Source organism: Oncorhynchus mykiss, chromosome 19 (assembly GCF_057628025.1).
Source record: "Oncorhynchus mykiss isolate SJ-2025 chromosome 19, ASM5762802v1, whole genome shotgun sequence".
In the NCBI taxonomy this organism is placed as follows: domain Eukaryota; kingdom Metazoa; phylum Chordata; class Actinopteri; order Salmoniformes; family Salmonidae; genus Oncorhynchus; species Oncorhynchus mykiss.
Genome location: NC_143040.1, coordinates 17,600,063 through 17,613,789, shown reverse-complemented (window position 1 = coordinate 17,613,789; position 13,727 = coordinate 17,600,063). Strand labels below are relative to the sequence as shown.

At 48.3% G+C, this 13,727-nt stretch overlaps 1 protein-coding gene across 1 annotated transcript in view; it reads right to left on the bottom strand.

Annotated features, from left to right (window-relative positions):
- Window positions 1-13,727, bottom strand: part of LOC118960365 (centlein) — a 135,772-nt gene that overhangs the window by 90,774 nt on the left and 31,271 nt on the right. Inside the window, exon 11 of the mRNA XM_090210302.1 lies at window positions 10,771-10,923. Coding sequence (XP_090066428.1) covers window positions 10,771-10,923 — 153 coding nt within the window. The remainder of the gene's footprint in view (window positions 1-10,770; window positions 10,924-13,727) is intronic.

The following is a 13,727-nucleotide window of genomic DNA, read 5'->3' as shown; positions in this document are numbered from 1 at the left end:
GTACTGCTGTGACAAATACTTTCCTCCTGGGTGTCAACGATCTTCAATTCAATTTTTTTTTTTAATGTACACTCCAAAAACAAACGTACACTAACAACAACTTACAGACACCTACAAACAATGACTACATCTCATCTGGCCAGACCCGCATGCTCACACCCCCATCCTTAGATGATTGCAATACAGTCTGCTTTCTCTATGATTTGCTTGACCTTCACTTCACTGCATCCAGCAAATGAGTAGATAAAGCATGTCTGGTTGGAGGGGTGTATGCTGGGTTAAGAACATTCAGAAATCTCTTCCAATACACATTGCCTGTGAGCATCAGAGGTGAAGCAGTTGCATACACAGCTTGAGTAAGACATTCATCAGCATTTCTCTGACTACGTTCCTCCATTGAGTCAAAAACACTTCTAATTCCTTGAGGACCATGAGCTGTTGCTATCAGTAAGGTGTCTGATTCATCATTTTCCCCTCAAATAGAAGTAGAGGGACTTTTGTCAGAGGTTGCTTGTTGTGAGCACTGAGGGAACTTTATGCACTTGGCCAGATGATTATGCATCTTTGTTGCTTTCTTCACATATGATTTGGCACATTATTTGCAAATGTACACAGCTTTTACTTCTACATTAGCTGCAGTGAAATATCTCCACACATAAGATAGTCCCCGTGGCATTTTCCTGTAAAGATTAGAAAAAAATGAGTACAAACAAAAATAGTTAAGCAGTTACATTAAACAACTCCTTTGTAAGATAAATGTTTCAAAATGAAACATGTATGGGAACAGGTGAATTAACACTCCTCAGTTAGCAGGCTCAAGCAAGCTAAAACCCACATGGTAGCAAAAACTAACCAGCAGAAATTGTTAACAAGTTAGAACTGATTTAAACAAACTTTGCTGTAAACAACTATTTACTCATTTACAAAAAAAGTAATGTATGTCATATAAATATATTCACCCCACCCAGTATTGTAATCAAAACTCACCAGAAAGCATGTAGTCCTTGGCTCAGACAGTGTAGTAGTGTGGGCTCAATAGCATCTCATTAGTGTGCAAGATCTTGAGAATCAGCTGCACATGTGATGGAAGAATACACTGTGCATGCAGAGGGTTGCAACTCCATTGAATTGGGGGTAGTTTAACCAAAATATGCCACAAGACCTAGAATTGACTTGTGTATCCCACAAAAAAAAGTTCACTGTTATAAGCTAACTTGTTTGATGAATTTATGCAAAATTCCCAGACTTAACTTCCCATGGAAAATTTCCCGGAAAGCTTCCAACCCTCGTGCTCACACACACCCCCATCTCTAGAGCCAGCGTGCTCACACACACCCCCATCCCTAGAGCCAGCGTGCTCACACCCCCATCCCTAAAGCCAGCGTGCTCACACCCCCATCCCTAGAGCCAGCGTGCTCACACCCCCAACCCTAGAGCCAGCGTGCTCACACCCCTAACCCTAGAGCCAGCGTGCTCACACCCCCAACCCTAGAGCCAGCGTGCTCACATCCCCAACCCTAGAGCCTGTGTTTAGACGCTGTGTTTAGACGCTGTGTTTAGACGCTGTGTTTAGACGCTGTGTTTAGACGCTGTGTTTAGACTCTGTGTTTAGACTGTGCCGCAGGCTACTGTTGACCGGAGTGACCCTGGTGCCACAGTGCTCTCCACCAGCAGTCCTGACTGTGGACACACAAGGCAGGTGTCAGCCCTTCTGCCATCTCTGTTCCAGCTCTGTCTTAATTACCTCTATGGTTAGTCATTAGTAGATGGATCTGCATATTACTGACGTTTTGGCTTGGCTGGCATCGCTCTGTGTGTGTGTGTGTGTGTGTGTGTGTGTGGGAGGGGTATAGAGTGTGTGTGTGTGTGTAGGGAGGTATAGAGTGTGTGTGTGTGTGTGTGTGTGTGTGTGTAGGGGGGTATAATGTGTGTGTAGGGGGGTATAGAGTGTGTGTGTGTGTGTAGGGGGGTATAGAGTGTGTGTGCGGAGGGGTAGAGTGTGTGGTAGGGAGGAATAGAGTGTGTGTAGGGGGGTATAGAGTGTGTGTAGGGGGGTATAGTTTGTGTGTAGGGGGGTATAGTGTGTGTGGTAGGGGGTATAGTGTGTGTGTGTGTGTGTGTGTGTGTGTAGGGGGGTATAGAGTGTGTGTAGGGGGGGTATAGAGTGTGCATAGGGGGGTATAGAGTGTGTGTAGGGGGGTATAGTGTGTGTGTGTGTAGGAGGGTATGGTATGTGTGTGTAGGGGGGTATAGTGTGTGTGTGTAGGGGGGCATAGAGTGTGTATAGGGGGGTATAGTGTGTGTGTAGGGGGTATAGTGTGTGTGGTAGGGAGGAATAGAGTGTGTATAGGGGGGTATAGAGTGTTTGTAGGGGGGTATAGTGTGTGTGTGTAGGGGGGTATAGAGTGTGTGTAGGGGAGTATAGAGTGTGTACAGGGGGGTATAGAGTGTGTATAGGGGGTATAGTGTGTGTGGTAGGGAGGATTAGAGTGTGTGTAGGGGGGTATAGAGTGTGTATGGGGGTATAGTGTGTGTGGTAGGGAGGAATAGAGTGTGTGTAGGGGGGTATATTGTGTGTGGTAGGGGGGTATAGTGTGTGTGTGTAGGGGGGTATAGTGTGTGTGTGTAGGGGGGTATAGAGTGTGTGTAGGGGAGTATAGAGTGTGTATAGGGGGGTATAGTGTGTGTGGTAGGGACGAATAGAGTGTGTGTAGGGGGGTATAGAGTGTATGTAGGGGGGTATAGTGTGTGTGGTAGGGGGTTATAGTGAGTGTGGTAGGGGGGTATAGAGTGTGTGTGTAGGGGGGTATAGTGTGTGTGTAGGGGGGTATAGAGTGTGTGTAGGGGCGTAAAGTGTGTGTAGGGGGTATAGTGTGTATGTAGGGGGTATAGAGTGTGTGTAGAGGTGTATAGTGTGTGTGTAGGGGGGTATAGTGTGTGTGTAGTGTGGTATAGTGTGTGTGTAGGGGGGTATAGAGTGTGTGTAGGGGGGTATAGTGTGTGTGTGTGTGTGTGTAGGGGAGTATAGAGTGTGTGTAGGGGTGGTATAGAGTGTGTATAGGGGGGTATAGAGTGTGTGGTAGGGAGGAATAGAGTGTGTGTAGGGGGGTATAGTGTGTGTAGGGGGGTATAGTGTGTGTGGTAGGGGGGTATAGTGTGTGTAGGGGGTATAGAGTGTGTGTAGGGGGTATAGAGTGTGTGCAGGGGGGTATAGTGTGTGTGGTAGGGGGTATAGTGTGTGTGGTAGGGGGGTATAGTGTGCGTGTGTAGGGGGGTATAGAGTGTGTATAGGGGTATAGAGTGTGTGTAGGGGGGTATAGTGTGTGTGTAGGGGGGTATAGAGTGTGTATAGGGGTATAGAGTGTGTGTGTAGGGGGGTATAGTGTGTGTGTAGGGGGGTATAGAGTGTGTGTAGGGGGTATAGAGTGTGTGCAGGGGGGTATAGTGTGTGTGGTAGGGGGTATAGTGTGTGTGGTAGGGGGGTATAGTGTGCGTGTGTAGGGGGGTATAGAGTGTGTATAGAGGTATAGAGTGTGTGTGTAGGGGGGTATTGTGTGTGTAGGGGGTATAGAGTGTGTGTAGGGGCGTATAGTGTGTGTGTAGGGGGTATAGTGTGTATGTAGGGGGTATAGAGTGTGTGTAGAGGTGTATAGTGTGTGTGTAGGGGGGTATAGTGTGTGTGTAGTGGGGTATAGTGTGTGTGTAGGGGGGTATAGAGTGTGTGTAGGGGGGTATAGTGTGTGTGTGTGTGTGTGTAGGGGAGTATAGAGTGTGTGTAGGGGTGGTATAGAGTGTGTAGGGGGGTATAGAGTGTGTGGTAGGGAGGAATAGAGTGTGTGTAGGGGGGTATAGTGTGTGTAGGGGGGTATAGTGTGTGTGTAGGGGGGTATAGAGTGTGTGTAGGGGGTATAGAGTGTGTGCAGGGGGGTATAGTGTGTGTGGTAGGGGGTATAGTGTGTGTGGTAGGGGGGTATAGTGTGTGTGTGTAGGGGGTATAGAGTGTGTATAGGGGTATAGAGTGTGTGTGTAGGGGGGTATTGTGTGTGTAGGGGGGTATAGAGTGTGTGTAGGGGCGTATAGTGTGTGTGTAGGGGGGTATAGTGTGTATGTAGGGGGTATAGAGTGTGTGTAGAGGTGTATAGTGTGTGTGTAGGGGGGTATAGTGTGTGTGTAGGGGGGTATAGAGTGTGTGTAGGGAGTATAGAGTGTGTGTGTAGGGGGTATAGAATGTGTGTAGGGGGATAGAGTGTGTGTAGGGGGGTATAGAGTGTGTGTAGGGGGGTATAGAGTGTGTGTAGGGGGGTATAGAATGTGTGTAGGGGGGTATAGAGTGTGTGTAGGGGGTATAGAGTGTGTGTAGGGGGTATAGTGTGTGTGTAGGGGGGTATAGAGTGTGTGTAGGGAGTATATAGTGTGTGTGTAGGGGGGTATAGAATGTGTGTAGGGGGTATAGAGTGTGTGTAGGGGGGTATAGAATGTGTGTAGGGGGGTATAGAGTGTGTGTAGGGGGTATAGAGTGTGTGTAGGGGGTATAGTGTGTGTGTAGGGGGGTATAGAGTGTGTGTAGGGGGTATAGAGTGTGTGCAGGGGGGTATAGTGTGTGTGGTAGGGGGTATAGTGTGTGTGGTAGGGGGGTATAGTGTGTGTGTGTAGGGGGGTATAGAGTGTGTATAGGGGTATAGAGTGTGTGTGTAGGGGGGTATTGTGTGTGTAGGGGGGTATAGAGTGTGTGTAGGGGCGTATAGTGTGTGTGTAGGGGGTATAGTGTGTATGTAGGGGGTATAGAGTGTGTGTAGAGGTGTATAGTGTGTGTGTAGGGGGGTATAGTGTGTGTGTAGGGGGGTATAGAGTGTGTGTAGGGAGTATAGAGTGTGTGTGTAGGGGGGTATAGAATGTGTGTAGGGGGTATAGAGTGTGTGTAGGGGGGTATAGAGTGTGTGTAGGGGGGTATAGAGTGTGTGTAGGGGGGTATAGAATGTGTGTAGGGGGGTATAGAGTGTGTGTAGGGGGTATAGAGTGTGTGTAGGGGGTATAGTGTGTGTGTAGGGGGGTTATAGAGTGTGTGTAGGGAGTATATAGTGTGTGTGTAGGGGGTATAGAATGTGTGTAGGGGGTATAGAGTGTGTGTAGGGGGGTATAGAATGTGTGTAGGGGGGTATAGAGTGTGTGTAGGGGGTATAGAGTGTGTGTAGGGGGTATAGTGTGTGTGTAGGGGGGTATAGAGTGTGTGTAGGGAGTATAGAGTGTGTGTAGGGGGGTATAGAATGTGTGTAGGGGGTATAGAGTGTGTGTAGGGGGTATAGAATGTGTGTAGGGGGGTATAGAGTGTGTGTAGGGGGGTATAGAGTGTGTGTAGGGGGTATAGAGTGTGTGTAGGGGGGTATAGAATGTGTGTAGGGGGGTATAGAGTGTGTGTAGGGGGTATAGAGTGTGTGTAGGGGGTATAGTGTGTGTAGGGGGGTATAGAGTGTGTGTAGGGAGTATAGAGTGTGTGTGTAGGGGGGTATAGAATGTGTGTAGGGGGTATAGAGTGTGTGTAGGGGGGTATAGAGTGTGTGTAGGGGGTATAGAGTGTGTGTAGAGTGTATAGTGTGTGTGTAGGGGGGTATAGTGTGTGTGTAGTGTGGTATAGTGTGTGTGTAGGGGGGTATAGAGTGTGTGTAGGGGGGTATAGTGTGTGTGTGTGTGTGTGTAGGGGAGTATAGAGTGTGTGTAGGGGTGGTATAGAGTGTGTATAGGGGGGTATAGAGTGTGTGGTAGGGAGGAATAGAGTGTGTGTAGGGGGGTATAGTGTGTGTAGGGGGGTATAGTGTGTGTGGTAGGGGGTATAGTGTGTGTAGGGGGTATAGAGTGTGTGTAGGGGGTATAGAGTGTGTGCAGGGGGGTATAGTGTGTGTGGTAGGGGGTATAGTGTGTGTGGTAGGGGGGTATAGTGTGCGTGTGTAGGGGGGTATAGAGTGTGTATAGGGGTATAGAGTGTGTGTGTAGGGGGGTATAGTGTGTGTGTAGGGGGGTATAGAGTGTGTATAGGGGTATAGAGTGTGTGTGTAGGGGGGTATAGTGTGTGTGTAGGGGGGTATAGAGTGTGTGTAGGGGGTATAGAGTGTGTGCAGGGGGGTATAGTGTGTGTGGTAGGGGGTATAGTGTGTGTGGTAGGGGGGTATAGTGTGCGTGTGTAGGGGGGTATAGAGTGTGTATAGAGGTATAGAGTGTGTGTGTAGGGGGGTATTGTGTGTGTAGGGGGGTATAGAGTGTGTGTAGGGGCGTATAGTGTGTGTGTAGGGGGGTATAGTGTGTATGTAGGGGGTATAGAGTGTGTGTAGAGGTGTATAGTGTGTGTGTAGGGGGGTATAGTGTGTGTGTAGTGGGGTATAGTGTGTGTGTAGGGGGGTATAGAGTGTGTGTAGGGGGGTATAGTGTGTGTGTGTGTGTGTGTAGGGGAGTATAGAGTGTGTGTAGGGGTGGTATAGAGTGTGTAGGGGGGTATAGAGTGTGTGGTAGGGAGGAATAGAGTGTGTGTAGGGGGGTATAGTGTGTGTAGGGGGGTATAGTGTGTGTGTAGGGGGGTATAGAGTGTGTGTAGGGGGTATAGAGTGTGTGCAGGGGGGTATAGTGTGTGTGGTAGGGGGTATAGTGTGTGTGGTAGGGGGGTATAGTGTGTGTGTGTAGGGGGGTATAGAGTGTGTATAGGGGTATAGAGTGTGTGTGTAGGGGGGTATTGTGTGTGTAGGGGGGTATAGAGTGTGTGTAGGGGCGTATAGTGTGTGTGTAGGGGGGTATAGTGTGTATGTAGGGGGTATAGAGTGTGTGTAGAGGTGTATAGTGTGTGTGTAGGGGGGTATAGTGTGTGTGTAGGGGGGTATAGAGTGTGTGTAGGGAGTATAGAGTGTGTGTGTAGGGGGGTATAGAATGTGTGTAGGGGGTATAGAGTGTGTGTAGGGGGGTATAGAGTGTGTGTAGGGGGGTATAGAGTGTGTGTAGGGGGGTATAGAATGTGTGTAGGGGGGTATAGAGTGTGTGTAGGGGGTATAGAGTGTGTGTAGGGGGTATAGTGTGTGTGTAGGGGGGTATAGAGTGTGTGTAGGGAGTATATAGTGTGTGTGTAGGGGGGTATAGAATGTGTGTAGGGGGTATAGAGTGTGTGTAGGGGGGTATAGAATGTGTGTAGGGGGGTATAGAGTGTGTGTAGGGGGTATAGAGTGTGTGTAGGGGGTATAGTGTGTGTGTAGGGGGGTTATAGAGTGTGTGTAGGGGGTATAGAGTGTGTGCAGGGGGGTATAGTGTGTGTGGTAGGGGGTATAGTGTGTGTGGTAGGGGGGTATAGTGTGTGTGTGTAGGGGGGTATAGAGTGTGTATAGGGGTATAGAGTGTGTGTGTAGGGGGGTATTGTGTGTGTAGGGGGTATAGAGTGTGTGTAGGGGCGTATAGTGTGTGTGTAGGGGGGTATAGTGTGTATGTAGGGGGTATAGAGTGTGTGTAGAGGTGTATAGTGTGTGTGTAGGGGGGTATAGTGTGTGTGTAGGGGGGTATAGAGTGTGTGTAGGGAGTATAGAGTGTGTGTGTAGGGGGGTATAGAATGTGTGTAGGGGGTATAGAGTGTGTGTAGGGGGTATAGAGTGTGTGTAGGGGGTATAGAGTGTGTGTAGGGGGGTATAGAATGTGTGTAGGGGGGTATAGAGTGTGTGTAGGGGGTATAGAGTGTGTGTAGGGGGTATAGTGTGTGTGTAGGGGGGTATAGAGTGTGTGTAGGGAGTATATAGTGTGTGTGTAGGGGGGTATAGAATGTGTGTAGGGGGTATAGAGTGTGTGTAGGGGGGTATAGAATGTGTGTAGGGGGGTATAGAGTGTGTGTAGGGGGTATAGAGTGTGTGTAGGGGGTATAGTGTGTGTGTAGGGGGGTATAGAGTGTGTGTAGGGAGTATAGAGTGTGTGTAGGGGGGTATAGAATGTGTGTAGGGGGTATAGAGTGTGTGTAGGGGGTATAGAATGTGTGTAGGGGGGTATAGAGTGTGTGTAGGGGGGTATAGAGTGTGTGTAGGGGGTATAGAGTGTGTGTAGGGGGGTATAGAATGTGTGTAGGGGGGTATAGAGTGTGTGTAGGGGGTATAGAGTGTGTGTAGGGGGTATAGTGTGTGTAGGGGGGTATAGAGTGTGTGTAGGGAGTATAGAGTGTGTGTGTAGGGGGGTATAGAATGTGTGTAGGGGGTATAGAGTGTGTGTAGGGGGTATAGAGTGTGTGTAGGGGGGTATAGAGTGTGTGTAGGGGGTATAGAGTGTGTGTAGGGGGGTATAGAGTGTGTGTAGGGGGGTATAGTGTGTGTAGGGGGTATAGAGTGTGTGTAGGGAGGTATAGAGTGTGTGTAGGGGGGTATAGAGTGTGTGTAGGGGGGTATAGAGTGTGTGTAGGGAGGTATAGAGTGTGTGTAGGGGGGTATAGAGTGTGTGTAGGGGGGTATAGAGTGTGTGTAGGGGGGTATAGAGTGTGTGTAGGGGGGTATAGAGTGTGTGTAGGGGGGTATAGAGTGTGTGTAGGGGGGTATAGAATGTGTGTAGGGGGTATAGAGTGTGTGTAGGGGGGTATAGAGTGTGTGTAGGGGGGTATAGAGTGTGTGTAGGGGGGTATAGTGTGTGTGTAGGGGGGTATAGTGTGTGTGTAGGGGGGTATAGAGTGTGTGTAGGGGCTATGTGTGTAATGATCATATCTGATCAAGCACTAATCATAAGCGGTTTGAATTATCTTTCAGGTGTTATCAAACCATATACCCTTCATCAAAACCCAAATAAAGCCGGAGACAGAAATTCCACCTGGACTGAAATGTAAGTCTGATAATATTCATGTTTGTGGGGTCAGCTGGAGAACATCCATTTGCATCACATGTAAAAGTCACACAACACAGAGTGAACAGACAGTGAAGGACTGGACAGAGGGACACACAGTGATCGATGAAAGGCTGTGGGTGCAGATGCTCCTCTCTTCCAGTTGGACAGCCCGTCTGCCGTCTGTCCTGCAACAGGTCCAGATGAAGATGTGTGTGTGTGTGTGTGTGTGTGTGTGTGTGTGTGTGTGTGTGTGTGTGTGTGTGTGTACTACGAAACGACTTGTTATGGAGGAACACGCCGTTATCTCTTTAATGCTGGGCCAGCCACAACTCGTGCCCGAGCCATCGAGACACACACACACACACACACACACACACACACACACACACAAACAGCCTGAGGACAAAACAAAAAAGGCGAAGGCGTAAGGAAGATGAAGATGTGCCCTCATCTCGCCTCGACAGCTGGCTAGGGGCCACAACCTGCCTGTGCCATGCACCCCGTAATGGCTCCACAAACAGAGAGAGAGAGAAAGTAGAGAGAAAGAGAGAGAGAGAGATGCGTTACCAGAAGGAGAGAGTGCGAGAAATAAAAGTATGTTATTTCCTGAACGGTTGATGACCCCAGCTCCACGTTGGAGAGGCACTCCATAGACCCCCCCTCCTCACCCCTCCCTCCACTCTCTCCATCTCCCTGTGAGTGGAGAGAGAGACTGGTGGGGTCACACTGTCATCAATGGAGTTCTTTATGATGGCAGCACCGTGTCATGTGTGTAGCAGCGCCAGCCAGGGCTCTCAAAGCACGACTTGTTCAGGACCCGGGTGATGTGAATGGGATATATTGTAAGCCACACACAAACACGCGCCCCCACACACACCCACAGCTATATGGGCCATTCAAAGACCCACTCGGTGCTTTTCAGGATGCAAAAAAAAGCAACAGGTACTAAAAGGTTTTAAAAGGGACATTAAGAGACATTAAGAGACATTAAGAGGAGCAGGGAAGAACCAGGAGAGAGTGTTGTACATAAACTAACACACAAGACATGCTAAAGTACAGCCCCTATAATGGTTTGACTGATATGGACTGGAGGCTGGAGGGAAAGTGACAACAACAAAAAAACAGTGTGATGTGGGCAGAGCGGCTGAAGGTTGTGTGTGAACGCTGGCCAGCGCGTGAGTGTATGTGTGTGTGGTGTGTGCGTGCATGCGGGCGCTGTGTGTGTGTCAGGGTCAGTATTCCCTCCAGTGTCAGATCAGATAAGGTACTAGGGCCAGGCCCCTGTCCAGGTGGAGCGGAGAAGAGAGGGCCGGACTAATGGAATGTCTGTGTCATCTCTGTAGCTGGGTGTTAACACCACCCACCCAGGTGTGTAACGGAAGACTCCTCTGGCAGACAGAATAGAGACAGACTGGTACAGCTGGGCCCGTCATGGTGCTGTATGCTGTATGACCCTCTCTCTAAAGAGATGTCAATGATGTTTTGGCCTGTATTCATGTTAAAAAGCCTAAGTGGAAGCAAAAGTGACATGTATTTTTTTTGCTGCCTACAAAGTCCTTAACGATGTGTGTCTGTATGGCAGATTTGGAGTGTTATCTAAAAACATATTAGTCAAAATAGTGAGTGGTTGGAATTTGAACGATCGGAAGCCTAATGTGGTAAATCAGCCAGTGCCTGAGCCCCAGGCATGCATGAAACCCACAGCACACGCCGGCCCGGGGAGGGGGGGTGGGGGTGCAGGACTACGGCTGCCAGAGAATGGATCAAATTAATCACATGATTCCCATGATTCACTGTAACTTGCCCCTGTCTCCCCAGTAGCCGTCTCCTAACGGACTGGGGTGAGTCTCTGAGGTGACTGGGGTAGTGTGTGTGTGTGTGTGTGTGTGTGTGTGTGTGTGTGTGTGTGTGTGTGTGTGTGTGTGTGTGTGTGCATAGTAGCTGACCCACCTGCCGTCTCCCAGTGTGTTGGCCCCTGGTGGGGCTGAGGGCCAGCGATGTGTCTGGGGGCCCCGGGGGCTCCTGTGGGACCGGGCTACAGATTGAGGGTGGGGCCTCCTCTCCACTGGGTTCCTGATCTGGAGAGTCATACAGAGTCTGCTCCTGTAAAAGGCCAAGCACATCCACATGATCCACCACACTAGACTCAGATATTCAGATAAGGTGACAAGAAAAACAGTATTTTACAATAGCATTACAGACTACGTCGGAGGACCCAGCAGCCTCTGGGAAATGACAAAGGTGAAAGTTGTATTTTGGGAACCAATTATTATTATTTATATATAGATATATATTTTAAATGTGATCCAATTAAAACATTCCAGCTTATAGGCCTTGATTTGAATTTGAGAGAAGAAAAAGAATTGTGTGAAAAAACATGAAAAGTTCAAACTAATCCTCAACTAAACCCTGATCTTAGACTTGAGCCTGACCTTGTACCTGTACCTAAAGCTTGAAGGTTGTGCAGTAAACATCCAGACGCATGTAAGCTGGGAACTGGAAGCTCCAACGAGGAGGGGACAGCGGTCTGAACTCAACTCCAGGCGTGAGAGACGTTCCCTATCAAGGACCTATCTATTTATCACCACCTACCAGCCCAGTCAATTAACGCTCCCCAACATACCCCCCCCCCCCCCCACACACACACCACAGGACCACCGAAACAAAGCAGGGAGACAAGGGCGAACGGGAGTGTCTGTGAGCGTGTGCAGGAGGCTAGGAGGCCAGGCCCCACAGCCGCCCAGAGAGGATGATGGATGGACAGACGCCACTGGCCAGATTGTCCCCTTAGTGTGATGGGAGAGGGAGGGGAGGAAGAGGGGGGGGGGGGTTTCAGACTTATTATTGGGGTGAGAAGTGTGACATTGAGGAACATGTTCAGAATATAGACGTTTAGAGAAGCCCATCTATACAGACGCTTGTTTATTCAATTGGTTTGTACCGGTCCCTGTCCCTATTCTAATAACAGAATAACCCTACGCTGCAGCCCCAACTACGTTGCCAGTACTTCTACAAGTGTACAAGGTAAGCTGTTACTGTAGCTACTGTAACATCAATACTTACTGTTACCTAACAGGGTACTGTAATCCAGTTCTTTATGTGACCTCAAAGAAAGCCTTATCTTGTCCCCACTTTTCTCCCCGTCATGTGTTTTAACTCATATGGCCAGTGTGTGTGTGTAGATAAGGACAGTCCTCGGGGGCAGTGGTTTATATGCAGAGCCTGCCTGGGCTTTCTTTGTCATACACAATTAATGATGAGGAACATGGTCTTAACATAACAGGCAGGTGGAACGAGCGCACGGACGCACGCACGCACGCACGCACGCACGCACACACACACAACCTTAACATATGCAACCATACTGTGCGTTGCCACCTCTCCATTCATCCTTGATGACCCTATATAAAAAGGTGAGCAGTAAATAATGCATTGAGCTAGCCAGAGAGTGCTACACCTACCACTTCCTTCTATACCTACCACTTCCTTCTATACCTACCACTTCCTTCTATACCTACCACTTCCTTCTATACCTACCACTTCCTTCTACACCTACCACTTCCTTCTATACCTACCACTTCCTTCTACACCTACCACTTCCTTCTATACCTACCACTTCCTTCTATACCTACCACTTCCTTCTATACCTACCACTTCCTTCTATACCTACCACTTCCTTCTACACCTACCACTTCCTTCTATACCTACCACTTCCTTCTATACCTACCACTTCCTTCTATACCTACCACTTCCTTCTATACCTACCACTTCCTTCTATACCTACCACTTCCTTCTACACCTACCACTTCCTTCTACACCTACCACTTCCTTCTATACCTACCACTTCCTTCTATACCTACCACTTCCTTCTATACCTACCACTTCCTTCTACACCTACCACTTCCTTCTATACCTACCACTTCCTTCTATACCTACCACTTCCTTCTATACCAGGCACTAACACACTAGAGGTCGACCGATTAATTGGAATGGACGATTAATTAGGGCCGATTTCAAGTTTTCATAACAATCAGAAATCTGTATTTTTGGACACCACAAGTTAAGAACACATTCTTATTTTCAATGATGGCCTAGGAACGGTGGGTTAACTGCCTCGTTCAGGGGCATATAATCGATGCGGTGCGTATCGTTGATCCAATGTGTACCTAACCATGAACATCAATGCCTTTCTTAAAATCAATACACAGAAGTATATATTTTTAAACCTGCATATTTAGCTAAAAGAAATCCAGGTTAGCAGGCAATATTAAACAGGTGAAATTGTGTCACTTCTCTTGTGTTCATTGCCCGCAGAGTCAGCATATATGCAACAGTTTGGGCCGCCTAATTTGCCAGAATTTTACATAATTATGACATAACATTGAAGGTTGTGCAATGTAACAGGAATATTTAGACTAATGGATGCCACCCGTTAGATAAAATACGGAACGGTTCCGTATTTCACTGAAAGAATAAACGTCTTCTTTTCGAGATGATAGTTTCCAGATTCGACCATATTAATGACCAAAGGCTCGTATTTCTGTGTGTTATTATGTTATTAAGTCTATGATTTGATAGAGCAGTCTGATTGAGCGGTGGTAGGCAGCAGCAGGCTCGTAAGCATTCATTCAAACAGCACTTTCGCTGCGTTTTGCCAGCAGCTCTTTGTTGTACGTCAAGCATTGCACGGTTTATGACTTCAAGCCTATCAACTCCCGAGATGAGGCTGGTGTAACCGATGTGAAATGGCTAGCTAGTTAGCGGGGTGCGCGCTAATAGCGTTTCAAACGTTACTCGCTCTAAGACTTGGAGTAGTTGTTCCCCTTGCTCTGCATGGGTAACGCTGCTTCGAGGGTGGCTGTTGTCATTGTGTTCCTGGTTCGAGCCCAGGTAGGAGCGAGGAGAGG